The sequence below is a fragment of the Podarcis melisellensis genome (genome assembly GCF_964234715.1).
Source record: "Podarcis melisellensis genome assembly, chromosome: 1".
NCBI classification, from domain to species: domain Eukaryota; kingdom Metazoa; phylum Chordata; class Lepidosauria; order Squamata; family Lacertidae; genus Podarcis; species Podarcis melisellensis.
Genome location: NC_138528.1, coordinates 37,179,722 through 37,196,082, shown reverse-complemented (window position 1 = coordinate 37,196,082; position 16,361 = coordinate 37,179,722). Strand labels below are relative to the sequence as shown.

Below are 16,361 nucleotides of genomic sequence, written 5' to 3'. Positions count from 1 at the left end.
AGATCTGTATCCTTGCACCAGTCAACTCCTGGTATTCTACTAATGTTTTCCCTCCTTTTCCAAGTATTGCACCAACTAAGTTTTCTGGCACTGCTATTTCAACTACATCCTTTGAGCCATCTGTGGATTTCTCTGTTCCTAGAATGGCACTGGCAGCTAGAGGAGAAGCAGCTCCAAAATATCCATTGGTTGCAGCAGTAGCAGCAGCCAGGCTACCTAATGCAAATGTCCCCGCCGTACCACCGGCGGTACTGCCACTGGCTGAGGCCTCACTCGCATAGGTGGCCAACAAATTGGCTGCTGCTGCTGCTGGATTGGCACTGGCAGCTGCTGCAGCCAAAGCCCCAGTAGCCGCTGCCTGACTTAGGCCTAAACCTAACGTATTGAGATTATATCCATAGCTGGCTAACGTGTTAAGTGCAGAGGTGATGGCAACCAGGTCATTGCCCGTGAAGCCAGATAAAACTGCTGGAAAGGCTGCAACTCCAGCAAGGTTTGCGTGTCCTAATAGCCCTGCAGCAGCCGCAGCTGTTGGCAATACTTCAGCAGTGTTTGCATAAGGAGATCCGGTTGGATTGGAATTGGCCACTGGACCTGTGACATTAGCATAACTGATATTGAGACAGCTTCCACTCTGTGGATCCTCTTGTATCTTCTGGATGATAAGTTCAACAGCTTTTCGGTTTTGTTCAGGTTCTCCGCTTACAGTGACAACCCTCTCTTGCAAGTTGATCCCATCAGGTTTCTGGGAAAGCTGTACCCAAGCCCCTGACTGCTCCATTATAGCCTTGACTGTAGCACCTCCCTTCCCTATTATCAGACCTGCTGTGCTGTTGGGAACTATAATCTTTACCTGTAATTAAACAAAAAAATATGAATAATACTACTGCTTTGCACATTCAACATACTTAATATATTTTGCTACCTGAAACAGGCAGAAGAACTGAAGCAGACATAAGACAGAATTAGGAAACAAGTCATGTTCAACAAGTTTTTACATATATTCTGGGATAAGGTAGAATGGATTCTGAAAGAATTTTGGCATCACAGAAAAGGAAAACCCTTTAATTATTGAGTGAAATATTTAGACAAATCAACATATTATTAGGAAAATATTGACATTTCCCCCATCTTCTCATTTGCAGTATCCTTCCTTCTTATTTGAGTTGATCAAACAACATCTGTGATGGCATCTGCTTCAAATATACCTTTGGTAATATATATATTTTAAATAAAACAGACAAGAATATACATTCTAAATCTGACTATTCAAATAAATAGCTTTAAAACCCCCTAAAGACTTTAATTGGCAAAGCAAGGCATCCATCATCCATGTGGGGAAAGTGGTAGGACAATTCCTCTAATCTAGTAAATATCTCCTTCATATATATATATATATATATATATATATATATATATATATATGCAGGTTTTGGTGTCCTCGGGTGTCTTCCCGTGTAAAAGTTGGGGTGTCTAGGCGACGTTTCGACGAGGTCTCACTCGTCATCTTCAGGCTGGTGCTTTCGGCTTCTTGTTACTGGAACAGAGCAGGATCTCAGTGTTTGAGTTCCTATAAATACTGTTGAGGGGGTGTGGTGTATAGCCTCCAATGTTCTGGGCAGAGAGGAAGTTCCCAGGCTAGTGTGCCTTTTCTTCTTTTGTTCCTTAATTACTTGAGGGATATCTTGAGTGATTTCTTGAGTGATATCCTGAGTACCACTTAGGTGGGTCATTAGGTGTGGATTAGTTGCTAAAGTCTTTGTGTCTTGACCTCTTGAACTTTGTGAAGAGTTTTTCTGAGAAGATGGCTGTACTGCACTTAGTTGTGCTCTGGCTTGGCTTCGTGTATAGGGGCGAGCTGTGGTTTTGTGGCCTGTGTCAGCCAGATCTGTGTAGGGATTGCAGGGGGGTGCACGGGAAGACACCCGAGGACACCAAAACCTGCATTCCTGTACCCGTGAAAATCTACGAAAGCAAATATATATATATATATATATATATTCATGTCTACATTCTGGAGAGTAAAATAGTATGCATTTTGCAATAAAATGTATCACTCGTCTGAGGAAAAATTCATGAGTCTGTTTGAAGAAAAAATGGTGAATTATGTAATTTCTCATGTTTTATTACAGTTGCAGGAATATTTTTATACGGGTTCAACCAATGAAATTTTTACTCCCAGAACTGAAGTTGTTTCCAGTGACAGAATTTCACTGATATCAGTATTTCACTTCAGTAACAAATATCTAAAACACACATTTTATGTACATTTGCTTGGAAGTAAGTCCCATTCAACACAGTGGGGATTTACTTCTGTATAAATCTGCAGAGGATTGAGCTGCAAATGTCATACTTTTTTTAATTCAGCAAGGGATTTAGATACTTGGCTGGATCCAGCGTACCTTCCTGCAAAAGAAGAGTTTCCTCCATTGCAGAAAGGTTTTTCCTCCAAGAAAGGAAGCTTCTCTGGGTTCAACCTGCTACTTTTAAGTGATTGTTTCTGACAGGCTGAATAAAACATTGCAATTTTAAAAATAACACTTTCTACTATTTTCTACACAACACACTATATACTGATACATGGCCACTATCTTAAGTTATTGCATCTCAGACTGAGTAATAACAGTGGGCAACTATTAAATAGGTAAATAAAGTTATTTTAATAATAGCTACTACAGTTACTCATAAATAATAATCTATGACATTGCAATCCTACAAATGTTGACTCAGAAGCCCCACTGTGGGACTTGTTCCTAGATAAATTACAGAACTGCACCCTATATTAACTATAGCCAACTTGTTTCAAGCAGATTTAGCCACAACCTAATTGGATTAGGAATACAAATACTTCCATCATGTAGCTGGTTATTCAGCTTCTTTTTTTGATAATTCTTGCTCTGTTCTATAACCTCATTCTATGGATTTCTCTCCATCCTGCAAATATGAGACTATTTTTTTCCACAGTAATCTACTACTGTCACACTTATAAATGGCTTATACTTTGCAATTTACCACACTGGAATGCCCCCATCCACCTTAAATTAACTTGAAGCAGTACTTTCTAGATTAAAACAAAATAAAATATCCAAATGATCTGAGCATGAATAAAAATGCCAGATGTCAAGCTTAGCAAATATTGACAATATAAGGATATATACTCAATCCAGACACAATTATCTACATCTATCTATTGATTTCTGTATGTGGATCAGGTTTGCTACTTTCAGAAAAGCTGGCTAAAACTTCACATATCCAGTGAACAGCAGTGCACATCCAACACAACTATTCACAAATGTGTCCCTACTATGTGCAGACTAACAAAAGGTTGTCCTTTTGGAGCTTTAGGAGAGAAAGCATTTCGCCTGAGAATTAAGAATTATTGGTGATAAAAGGTTTTCACATGAATGCTGGAGTTAGCTTGTTTTCTGCTTCTCTGGAGAATAGGACCAGAAGCAAAGGCTTCAAATGGCAAGAAAAGGGTTTTTGACTAAATATTATGAAGATCTTTTTGATGGTAAGAGCTGTTCAACATTGGAACTCACTACCTCAAAAGGTGGTGGACTCTCCTTCATTGGAAAGGCACCTAGAAGGTGCCTGGTGCCAAGAAGGCTGGACGCCTTTGCAAGCTGTTGGGCAAGAGAGGTAGAGCAGGAAAATTCCCTGTACCGATTGGTGCATTTCTAAGGTGGTGAAAGTGAATGGGCAGGACTTGATCCCAATTTAAGGGAAAATCTGCCTTCCCTCCAGTCTCTCCATTTGCAGCAGCACCCGCCCTCTCTCCCTGTCTCCCAGTGTGCTTTGGGGTCACCACTAGGGGGCCACGTAGGAATTTTTCCCATTCTGCATTTGGGATCACAGACTGGGTCTGTGCCTACTTCACACTGAATAGCAGGACAGAGTGCTAGATGGTATTATTATTATTAAATTTATATACTGCCATATACCCGGAGATCTCAGGATGTTGTTTAAATAGGTTAATCTTTTTGATTTGATCACTTTTGGCAGTTCAGTGCAGGAAAAGAAAGTTTGGTTTAGCCTGGTGACGTCCTTTTGGGCACCTTTCAGGGGACAGGTCGGCTCTGAGGCCCACTTCTGGGACTCCACGATTCAGAGGGTGAGATAGGGGCCTCCTTTGAAGCCAAACTCTCTCATCCACCACGGGTTCTGTGTTCCAGTGGGCTGGAGATGAGATAAGGCCTCCCTTCTCACCTTCAGGGTGTAGCCGGGAATTGGGGCAAGCTAGGAAGCCGTGCCCCAATTCCTTAGGCAAGGGCGGGTCACCCAAGGGGTACAGTTATACAACTAAGTCAGCTCCCCCTCCGCTGATTTCAATTTAAGGTCTAAACAAAAGCAGCCCAGTTCAACCCCATCTTATGTGTCTGCCTCTTTATTTGCCTATCAGGGCACAATGTCTCCACTGCCAGTTTTCTTGCTTAAACTGTTTGCATAAACCACCCAAAGCTCTAGACTTTGAAGTGATATAAACATGTAATGAAAGAAAGAAAAATACTTTCTCTAGACAACCTCTATAGCTTGTCTTTATTTTTTAGTAACCTTGAAAAGAAGAGGCTATTGAGCCTGCACAATATATCTATATCTATAAGTGCACACACATCATTTCCTAATATGCATTGGACATTATGCACATTTGTCCTATCCTTCCTGGTATAATAAACATGCTTTGAATAGAGAAGAGGAAAACCTACGTCGATGCATGCTTTTAATACCATTCCAATTTTTCATTTGTTTTTATTTTGTAGTCTAAAAGCATTATGTACTTCACACATTAATGTTTCATAGAGTTCAAATTACATTTGCAGGAACAATTGATGTATTCTGAATAGCTTCATTTATGTGTTTCAATTCTGTCTAATAATAAATGTGATAGTCTGCTCACTGAATTATACAATATACAATCCAATATACAAAATGGATACACATATTTTGGATTACAAAACATCAATAGGAAGGTATAGAAGATCTCAATATATCTTCAAACAAGGTAGCAATCCTAGACATTGAAATTAATAAAAGACACGCATAGGATTGTGCTGGAAATCATTAAACAGTATGTTTTGGCAAATGCAGATAAATCTGTGTAGATTTAATGGCATTCTATCTAATAATATTCAATTAGTTCACTTCTTTAAATTCCTTTTAGAAAACTGGATTAAATTTCCAACTACCCAAGTACGTGTACAGTGTGTGTGTTTGTGTGTGTTTGTGTGTGTGTGCTTTTGCTCTTATCTCTCAAAGTAGTAGAGACAGGTTTGGTGGAGAAGTTGGCTAGACCAGGCCTCAGTTCCAGGTCTCACGAGGTCAGACAAATGGTCTTGAGACATGGTGTAAGTAACCAACCTCACTGGTCTTGGGCAGTATCTGTGGTGAGCTATGATAGGCTTTGCAGAATGAGCTGGTTGTCCATGGGGATGGGAAATAGACATTTTTTTTTGCTTCTCATTCTCCGACTGAAAGAGGAATTGTTTTGGGGTACTATGCACCACCAGATACGGCGGTACATGTTTCAGTTTTGGTCAACTTCGCTTCATTTCTGAAAGATAACTAGGTGACAATTGGCAGGTTCCGTGCAGGTGTATGAGACAGAAGAATGTAAATGAAATGGGTGAGAATTTCTGATGCAACCTGAATGGAGAAGAGTGGGATATTTAAAACAGCATGTTGAAGTTCACAAGCTCAATGTGACCCGGGAGAGGGGGCACAATTGGAAAAAGTGGATTCACTGACCTTCCTCCAACCCTTCTAAATGTATCAGTGGTAATAATAGTGTTATGAAAATACTTAGGAAATGGTGATGATAATGTATGCAGAACCTCTTTAGGAGACCTTTAATGTGGACTACTAAGCCAATATTTGGAGCCACAGTTGAGTCACCCAGTCAAGGTAGTTACCAAGTCACATTGGTAGCTGGGATAACTAGACTGAGGACCAAGCTAGACTGAGGTGGCTATATAAAGTTGCACATTAGCATTTTTAATTGATAAAGATTATAATGCTATTTGAATCCATATTTGGGACTCATAGGTAGGATTCAACATTTTGTTATATATTTTACACCCCAAAGACTTATACTAATAGTATATAATTAAACTTTCCCTAGGCAACAGACTGTTACTCTGAGACCCATAATCTCCTGCAGCCACTATCTGAATGAATGCTTCAGCAGAAGCTTTTCCAACAAAAACTAAGGAAGAATTAATAGAAAATGATCTCATATCACATGACTTCCTTGGACACAAGCTGAATCTTTAGAGAGCTCAATCCATTAGCTTTATGGCTGCTGTGTGGCACCAGTGGCACAAAGTATTTCTAAAAGATATGCTCTAGTTCAACCAAAAGTAATTGAGTTGAATAGAGAGATTACAGTGTAGAATTATATGGCCTATGTTTATCCAAGAAGATGATTTAAAATGGTACTTATTGGCTATTAAAACCTGTTGCTCCATGACTAAGACTAAGGGGGATATAAAATCTTTCAAAACACTGGGTTGGTGTTTTTTTTGTTTAAATACATCCTGATCATCTCATAACATGTAGAGGAGCAAATAGTCTGATTTATTCATGTATGTCTAAGTCTACATATGGAAAACATTTTAGAAATTTAAAATATTGCTACCTAAAATGATTTTAAAAAAAGACACAATTCCTATTGCCTTCGTCTGGAAAGGCACAAAATGAATATTTCTGGTTTTCATTGATTAATGTTGAAGTCTTTATACCCGGGAGAAAATTCAAAATTATATTATATAATGTTAATATGAAATTAATAGCAAATAATTTGGTTCATTTGGTTGTTGGGTAGAAAAGATGCACAACTGCTTCAGATATTTGAAAATAGAAGGTAGTCTATGCAGCTTCTAGAAGCACAGTATGTCTAGAAAATATTGATTCAGACTCAGAGACTTGCTTGTGAATGAATTAAGCTCTTTCCCCAGGTTACATTGAACCCATGGAGAGAGAAGGAAGATTGCAGACATCAGGGGCAGCAACTAGTAAACTATGGTTAACAGCATTGGTACAAACCAATATTAAGCCATGGTGTGAAGCATGGTTCGGGTCTCCGCTCCTCCACATGCAGCTGCTGGGTGACCTTGGGCCAGTCACACTTCTTTGAAGTCTCTCAGCCCCACTCACCTCACAGAGTGTTTGTTGTGGGGGAGGAAGGGAAAGGAGAATGTTAGCCGCTTTGAGACTCCTTAGGGTAGTGATAAAGCGGGATATCAAATCCAAACTTTTCTTAAGGCAAGAATCTATTTGAATATGTAAATTCTGAGTCGCTGAGTCACTAGTGCAATCTTTTTTCTAATATAAAATATGTTTGTGTCTTTAAATTATTCTAATCTTTGTTTAAGTTGTTGTTCATGTGCTTATAATCAGAATTCTCATCCTACATCTACAAAATGAACTTTAACCCCCTTGAGAAATTACACAATGTTTCTATGGCTTCCACATCCTACGTTTTAAAATTAGCAGCAAGTTTGGGCAATACTGATTTCTTCAAATGAATCATCTAGAAAACAAAGAAATTTGGTTAACATTTATGTATTCTAAACTGATGAAGGGTGTTTATGACTATTTCTACAAAGAGTATTCCATGCACCCTTAGTCTGGGTGACTATTAAGCTTTTCAAAAACACCTAAAAATATGAAGGTAGTAATGAGGAACCTGTGGACCTTCAGATATTGCTGGACTCCAATTCCTGTCAGCTCCAGCCAGCATGTCCAATGGTCAGGCATAATAGGATCTGTAGTCCAACAACATCAGAGAGCCAAATGTTCCCTATCCTGGTAGTAAAGCAATTTAGCAGGGGGGAAAATGGTTAGGCATTGATGCATCTAGGGTAATTCCCTGGGGATAAGCTGAGATAAAATAATGTATTACGTCTAGGGAAAAACAGAGAAAGAAAGAAAGAATCACCACTGAAATGTATCTGGCTTTACTAAGGTTGCCTGGGAAAACACTTCATTATGGAAGCAAAATGGACCCCTATAGATCACTAAGAACCTGTAGCCCCAAACTGTCCCTTAAAAAAAAGGGGGGCAAGTTATGTATCTAACATTCACAAGAATCTAAGAATTTTCAGACTGGCTTCTTTCCTTAACTTCCCTGTACACCATTTCCTCATACTAGCCACTGTAGAAACAATATGTGAGCATATTGGAATGAATTATAAAAAAGGATAAGCTATGTTACCAAAGTGACTGTAGCTGTCAAAAAGCAAGTACCTAGTGCTTGCTTCCCTCATTGCTATGGTAATATGTGGAAACTGATCACATGTAGATGCCTTGATCATGTTGTTCATTTCCACACCAGAACAAACCCTCTCAATCTGTCCGCTTACAATGTCGTGGGAAAGAATGATGCAGTCAGGGTGTTTCACATGTTCCAAGCTTCACAGATTACTGATGTGGTGTGGTAATCTAATTTTACCAAGCAGGTCTTTTGGTGGGTTTTCAAGTTATTTAAGATCAGGGTGTAAGGATAAATTCCTATGCACTCTTAATTGGAAATATATTTCCATTGAAATCAATACAACATTAAAAAAGAAAGAAAACAGAGTAAGATTGCATACTCACACATATTTATGTGGCCCCTTTTATTAGAAATTTGAGTGATTCAGATTCTCAAAAATATTTTATTCTTATTTCCCTATGAATGGGGCATTAAGACAGAGATCTATCAATGAAATGGTTCTGCAAATGATAACATGCATTCTGAGTCTTAGATTTTGCAAAGCTACCATATATAACAAGTTAATGCATGCCATTAATGAATATAGAATGAATGTGGAATTAAAAATTCAACATGCAATCTAAGAAGAATGCTGCTATAACTCTGGTTTAGAGATTAGAAATGGACTCACAGGGAAGAATTATATCAGTTGTATTGGAATCAGGTTTAGGAATAAACTTAGGAAATGCTTTATAGCCTACTTACATTTTTTTATTTTAATAACTTTGTCACAAACAATGTTAAATTTCATTAAATCATGCTAAAGCTGCAATCCCTTACCTGTCAATAAATCCCACTAAATTCAGTGGGACATGCCTCTAGCAAGGCATGTAGAGCATTGCATTATAAGCTTACAATCCTATGAATACTTTCTTGGGTGTAAGTGACATTGAATTCAGCAGGACTTAGTGGTTCGTAAGGTTTCATTTCTTACATGTATTCCCCAATTCTTCCTGTAAGGCATATAGTGCAGATAACATATAATTCCTGCATGTTTTCCTGTCTGGACAGCTTTCAGAAGCCAGCCCCCCAAAATCGAGATTTACAGCTCAAACTTACTGCTTGAATGTCTGTTTAAACCTAAACACCAGGTTGGGACCTGAGAAGGGGAAGGGGGCTTGAATCCTTTGTGCCTTGCTGCAGTCTGGACCTGAAGGCCCCTAGCCCCAATACACCTGTTACAGTATTTGCATTGGAAGAAAAGCTTGCACTTACACCAATGCAAACCCAATTAAAAATGAAACTTTTCTTTCAGTGTTAATAGCAGGCACTGGAGACTTGCTCTGAATCAGTAACATAATGTGGCTGGGTGGGTCGGGAAGGAAACTGATCCTGCATTTGTTTTAAAAAGTATTACCATGATTAATAATTGAATTAATGACATGTGGTCCAGTTTGTGCCTAAGTCCTATCTATTTGCTAGTTTACGGGGGGCCAAGTGTGATGCCCTCCAGTTGTTGTTATACTCTGACTCCCAACATCTCTGGCCACTGTTCATGTTGACCTGTGATGGGAGTTGGAGTCAAACATGGGGAGGGCGCCACATACCCCTGTACTAATTATAACCCTATTGAAAATGCAACAATTTAACTGCGTATTCGATTCCAATATTATTTTATGAACTTTGCTTAAAACAGCTGACATTTTGCAACAAGTGGAAACAGAAACCAATGACTGATGTTGACTTGCTTTTCAACTAAATTTAACAATAAGGTTGTAAAAAATGAAAATGGTCTTGTTGGTCAGAATGGTTGGATGCCGGTGAAAAGTATGAATAGCTAAAAGTAGGGTTGCTGATTTCAAGAGCTAAAAATCAAAAAGTTGTTGAGCTTTTTTAGGGCAATTGCCCAATAGCACTGACCCTGAGCCTCCCACACCAGAGTCCAAGCCTGAAACAAGTCTAGGGTGCCCAAGCCAGAACCAGAGCCCAGGTTGCCCATGCCAGAGCCAGAGCCCAAGTCACCCAAGCCCAAACCAGAACTGCCTACAATTTTTATTTTATTTTTTTTAAAACCAAAATCCATGCCCCCCAGATGGGCATGTAGGACCCCAAAAAGAGGGCATACCTGGGAATTCCTGGACGTATGGCAACCCTACCTAAAAGGGAAGAGGTTCCTTTAACATGTGAAATTGCCAAAGCTGTAATGAGGCAATAAACAACAACAACATCAACATTGCTTGGATCAGAATCATAGGACAACTGAGCAGATGATTCCTGTTGGTGTGGCCTGTTCAGCAGAAATGTAACTGGCTAAACTGGTTTGGGGGAAAGGCATGTCCTTTCCCCATATGAAATGCCAAAGGCATGCTCAAACAGAAGGTAATGTTACCAAATTTGGGTTTAGAAATGAGCTAGAATAATTCCTGTTTGGAGAATGGAAGATCAGCCGTTTCAATGATTTAGTGTTGGATGTTTTGCAGTTTACCCACTTTGTCTTCCATGCTTCCTCTCCTCACTCTTGATTTGGCTTTAGGGATCATTACATACTGAATCTCATTGGCTATGCATCATTTTGATGAAGATAAAATAAAGCTTCCTTTTGTTACTTTGATGAGTTGCAGATTTTTTAAAAGGTACTCAGCAGCACCAGAGTGACTGACCACCATTGTGGAAACAATGGCCACAGGGAAAAGAGAGGGAGGGAGGGAGGGAGGAGGGGCAGGGAGAGGGGGGGATTTTGAAAATCTGCCCAGCAAAACCAAGTATTTTTTCCCCAAAGATGTTCAGCTCTGCCATATTTGAGATGCTTTCTCCTAGTAAGATATATCCAAAGTACGATGAGAAGTTGGAAGAGAGAGAGAGTAAAAGAAATATAGAAAGTTAACATCATTAACTTCCAAACAATTCCTGTGCTGGAACTGCTGTGCTGGAAATTGATGAACTCAGGAAACCAGATTTGGAAGATGAGAATTAACTTTGAATTGCAAATTTATATTGTAAGGGACTGCCTGTTTGTAGGACAAAAATGCAATCTTAAATTATAAATTATTTATAGATTAAATACTCATAAATCAACTCACAATATAAAGTCTTCACTATTGCTCTCACATACAAGCATATTAATTTGGACATTTAATATTACTGACAGCAGGGTTTTATTCCAGGGTCTGGGTTGTAAATGAGATCATATTTCAAATATCCATGTTAGAAACAAAATATGTCAAGGCATTCTAAAAGTAATCTTACTATCAGAATATGTTGGTTAACTGTTCAAAGGTATTTACCACCCAGAATGTTCACAGACTACAATTTATACATAATAACTCACATGTTATTGCATTGGTGAACTATGTGCCACAGGTAAATATGCAATTCTTTGTAAAATTCTTAGTTCATACCATTTCAAAGTTTGCTCAGAATGGTATCTCTCGAGTAGGCGTATTGCATTTTGTGACACGCATATAAATCAACATACAACTTCTTTTCACAATAGAAGTTTGATAGCATGTGCCCATAACAATATATAAACTTTCCAGTTGACCAAGTCAAAGCCAATCATGACTAGCATTCTGTTTCCAAAGCTACATGGAAGCCAAAAAGCAGGACAGGAAGGATATAACCATCATCTGTCATTTGTCCCCAGAACCTGATGATCAGAAATACGTTGCAACTGAATGTGTTAGTCTATTTACAGATGACTGCTATGAATTGTCCATGGTAGAATAATTGCCACTTTTTAAGCCATTCCAGGCTCACCCCAACCAGGATAAAAGATGGATTTGAGCAGTATCCTTCTTCCTTCAAACTGGTTTCACAACCAACTTTCTTCTACCCCTGACATGGGTGCACCAAAAGTGAGGAAGTGATTACGTGGAATAATTTTGCTGCTGAAATGAAGAGATTTCTGGCAGCAGACACAGAGAAGTCTGCAACATTCAGTTAGCCCCTCTAGGGAATATTCCCTCCAGGAAATTTAGGATTGCTTCCTGAGATGGCCTATAACACGTGTGGGGGAACTTTTTTCTCCATATGTTTTAGAACTATCAATCCCATCAAGGATGATGGGAGTTATAGTACAGCAACATCTGGAAGTCCAAAATTTCCCCATTCCTGGGCTACAGCCATTTGTAGACTTATAAACCATAAACCTGTCTAATCCTTTAAAAAAACAACTAATCTAAACTGATAGATTTTATATGCTTATTAGGTGTTGTGCAGAACGTATTACCAAAGCAAAATTTAGCATTATGAGAAAGGGTATGTGTGTGTTCCTGGGATCCCATTCTCATCATATTGTGACTAATTTTAAAAATGTCTATTTTGACTTCTTTGTTCCTTTCCCCTCCTCTGAAAACATCCAAGCAATTTAGCCTTTCTTCATAGGGAAAGTGTTCAAATCACTTAAGCTTCCCTTATGGACTTCACTGCAAAGGTACCCAAAAGTATTGTGTGTCTTAGGAAATTTGTGGGTTGCACATCAAATATTTTTGCTTTTCTATTTATATTTTTGTTCATCGGAAAAATGAAATGAAATCCAAATCATAGAAATAAAAATATTATGTGCTATATGTAAGAATTCTCAAGTGCAATCCTACCCCCGTCACCATGCTGATGTCTGAGAAGGTTAGAACAACATGTAGATTGAGGTTGTGGTGTGTGTGGCAGGGGTAAGAGTGGTGCTGGTGAGGTTGTGCTATATGCATATGCCCTGCAGAAATATGCTGCTGTTGTGGCATAGGAAAAAAGCAAGAATTAATTGTGTCTCCCTTCTGCCTGGCTATAGCTGACAGGCCTGAGATAGAGTGGTGGTTATGCCACTCTGTTCTTCCCTGTCAACACTTAAGACTGCTCTCCTAGTGACTTGCTTATTTCTGACAATTGCATTTTAACACCAATAGCGGGAAACGGTGGTCTAAAAAAAGTGTGGCATCGAGTTCTCCCCCCCTCCCCCGGTATCTCTATGAATGGCATTAATTTGAGGCTGGTTTCACAATAAATCTCTTCCCAAAAGCATCAATTTAAGTAATAAAGCATGCATACACCATTACTGTTAAGTCACTATATCATTTTTAATGGGCTCAGTTAATCAGTTTATGCCATCATACTAGTTCTAACAGTAATATTCAGGCTGCAAGCCTAAACTTACTTTATTATGGAATACCTCTCTATGAAGACAATGGGAATTTCTTCTGAATAAAATTGCACAGAATTGCACTGACTCTGAGAAGAGTGAAACAGTTAACAGTGGAAACCTGTAACATTTGGTTCATTGGGGCTGACTTATAGTTTAGGACTACATGCATACTTTCACATGACACAGCAATGAACAAAACATGGATAGTGTAATTGGCACTGCACTCTTGCAAAACTGTAGGAAGATTTGAGCAGTGTGACTTCTGCTTGAAAATTAATTTTGTTGAACCTGATGGAACTTGAGATAATGTGAAAGTAGCACAACTGTGTTTTAAACAGATGTTTGATCAAGTTTCTGACATAACTGAAGTTTGTGCCAACTAGATTCAACAACAGGATGTGATACATTTGAATAACTGAAAGACTATGTTAAACAAAATAATTTGAATTTGTCAGATTACACTTACTTTCAAAACCAAAAAGCACCAAAACAAAACATGGCTATGTTACCATATTACTGGTAACCTGGGTTTTCCGGCTGGTTTTGGACTACAGTTCCCACCATCCCTGACCATTGGTTCTACTAGTTAATGCTGATGGGAGTTGTAGTCCCAAAACAGCTGGAGACCCAAGTTTGGGAAAGCCTGGTGTAAACTAAAAAGTATTTTTGTTTATGTACCACTAAATAATGAAAAAGTGCTCAAAGGTAAGGACACAAATCTTGCATTTGTCTACACATGTGCACGAGACCCAGCACTGAAATTAGGGAAAATTGGAAATGTTGCATATTGCAGAGGGTTTTGAACATCTTTCACAGGTGGTGAAAATAATGGAGAAAAAAGACTTGCTGTTTCATTGTAGCATTGCTTTGCTGAGAGCAAGCAAGCTGTTTGATAGATTCTGAAAACTGAAACTGCAGGCACTACTGTTTTTGAACAGAAAGTGAAAAGTAGCTGATGTGTGTAGATTTCTGAACAAGAAGCATGGGCTCTGTAATTGCTTATTGTTGAATTGAATGTATTACTGACCAGTTTCTCCAACAAAAATAAGGATTTTTTCTTAGTTTTTGTTGTGGTGATGGGGTAGCTCCAGTCTTCAAGCAGCAGAAATAATTACTGCATGCACCTTGCTTTTATTCTGGTATTTCCTGTCATAAACAGACAACATACCGGCAAAATTAAATTTTATTTTACTCTTGGCCAAGATTCACAAATACATTAGCATAGTTCTATCCAATGGTTGAGCAACACACGAGGAGAAATTGTGTAGGCAGTGAATACATTGGCCCCACTCCATGTGTGTGGCCTCAAGTTTGACGTTTTGTTGGGGTTTATAAGGGTGGGCAAATAAATGAGGGGTTCTGGAGCACATGAAGGCTTCTATGTGCATTCAGCTGAATGCGGGTAGCCCCCTTCATGTTCCGTATGTGAAAGGGACTTGGGGTGGGTGAGCAGAACGTATACATGCGAGACCTCCCTTCCCTTTCACAAATTCATTTCGAATGCCTGAAGTGGCCATGTTTGTTTCAGTGAACAATGCTGCAATTGTGATTGACACATAAATCGTGGAGCTGTAAATTTGTCATTAATTCATTGGCTTGCTTTCTTAGCTTCCATTTGGAAACCCATTTGAAATAAACATTTCATTTAATTTCTCACAGGAGCTTGAATGTTATCGGCTTGAAATGCAGCTTCAGCCTCTGAAACAAAGCACACTTTAGCCCTAACCCTGAAATACAATGAATTGTGATTGTAGGTAAGCAACTGACGATCGTAGCTTTTTCTGAAAATTAATATCCATAGAATAGTTTATTCATTTAGGTGACCCAGGTCTACAATGCTTTCTGTTTTGGTGATGCATGTATTTCAGTAATGGGGCTTAGAATTACTAGATGACTGATAAGAAGTGCACCCCCTCCTCAAAATCATGGTCATGATAGAATTCTCTTTCTTTTCTTTATAATCAGTGTTTTAACCATGCAAAATGATTCAAAGGCACTCTATTTCTGCTTCCTTAATACTGCAGAGAGAATGTGTTTGATTGGGAGAGGCAGGGAAACAATGATAGGTTGAGATGGATAATAGCTAATAATGTTCCAAGGAGGATGCTAGTACTGATATCACCTGCACTCCTATGAAGTGATTATCTGCTACAACAGTGTGTGCATGAACCAGCTGAGTCGTATTTCATTTATTTGTTGCACATCATTAATTATGAACAATTTAAAGGTTTCCCAACATCAGGATTGCTAATGTCTTTTTCTTGGCAGATTCTCAAGCATGAGAAACATGCAATTAGATGTGTTAAATTCTATATTATTGATACTTATAAAAGAGCAGCTGAATAATTTATTTCACTGATAATGAAAGGTTTTCGTATTTCTGCCTATGCCATGAATTATTTTGTAGGAACATACCAAGGTTGCAAGCCTAGAGAGTCATTGATGTGTATGTGAGACTTTTGCAAATGTTCACTGCAGCCAATCACTAGGCTGAAAAGGCAAGTAATTTTAAAGAGAAATACAGCTTGCCCATTACGCTAGGTGGCTAGCTGCTGAAAACATTAAGTACCCTTCTGCTGACATTCCACATGTATTTCCATGGCTGCCAATGGCCAAGATGCTGTTCAAAAGTTGTGCAGAAATTCTTTATAGCTATACCTCTTTATGTACACTTAAAACATATCAAATAAACCTTTTATTAGCAAAGAACGAAAATCACAGTTGCACTCCCAGCCACAATAGTCTGCAGCATTCAGATCTATGACAATAACTGAGCCAACAAAATGCTTTCTAAAAGACCCAGGCTTAGGCTTGATGGTTTAATAGGTTCAGTGAGTGTCAAGGTTTGGAAGAGTCAAGTTTGTGAAGCCTGAGGATGTTGGCTGAACTTTTGTCCTTCCTGGCTTACTAGAACAGTCTGATCAAGCTTGGCTAATTGGATTACAGAAGTTATCAATGCCTATTTGGCAAAAGGGAAGATCCTAATGGCAATAAAGGAAGTTGTGGTGAGACCCTGCTTAATGAATAATTCTCAGC

The 16,361-nt window shown here is 38.7% G+C and overlaps 1 protein-coding gene across 5 annotated transcripts in view; it reads right to left on the bottom strand.

The window, feature by feature from the left end:
- The window catches only part of NOVA1 (NOVA alternative splicing regulator 1), a 143,112-nt gene that overhangs the window by 5,997 nt on the left and 120,754 nt on the right, over window positions 1–16,361 (bottom strand). For 4 of the 5 annotated variants that reach the window (XM_081887051.1, XM_081887049.1, XM_081887050.1 and 1 more), the window contains one exon: window positions 1–853. This exon is cut by the window's left edge and continues 2,237 nt beyond it. The exons of the other annotated variant lie outside the window; for it this stretch is intronic. In XM_081887051.1, the coding sequence (XP_081743177.1) occupies window positions 1–853 (853 nt within the window). The remainder of the gene's footprint in view (window positions 854–16,361) is intronic. 5 annotated transcript variants of the gene reach the window in all.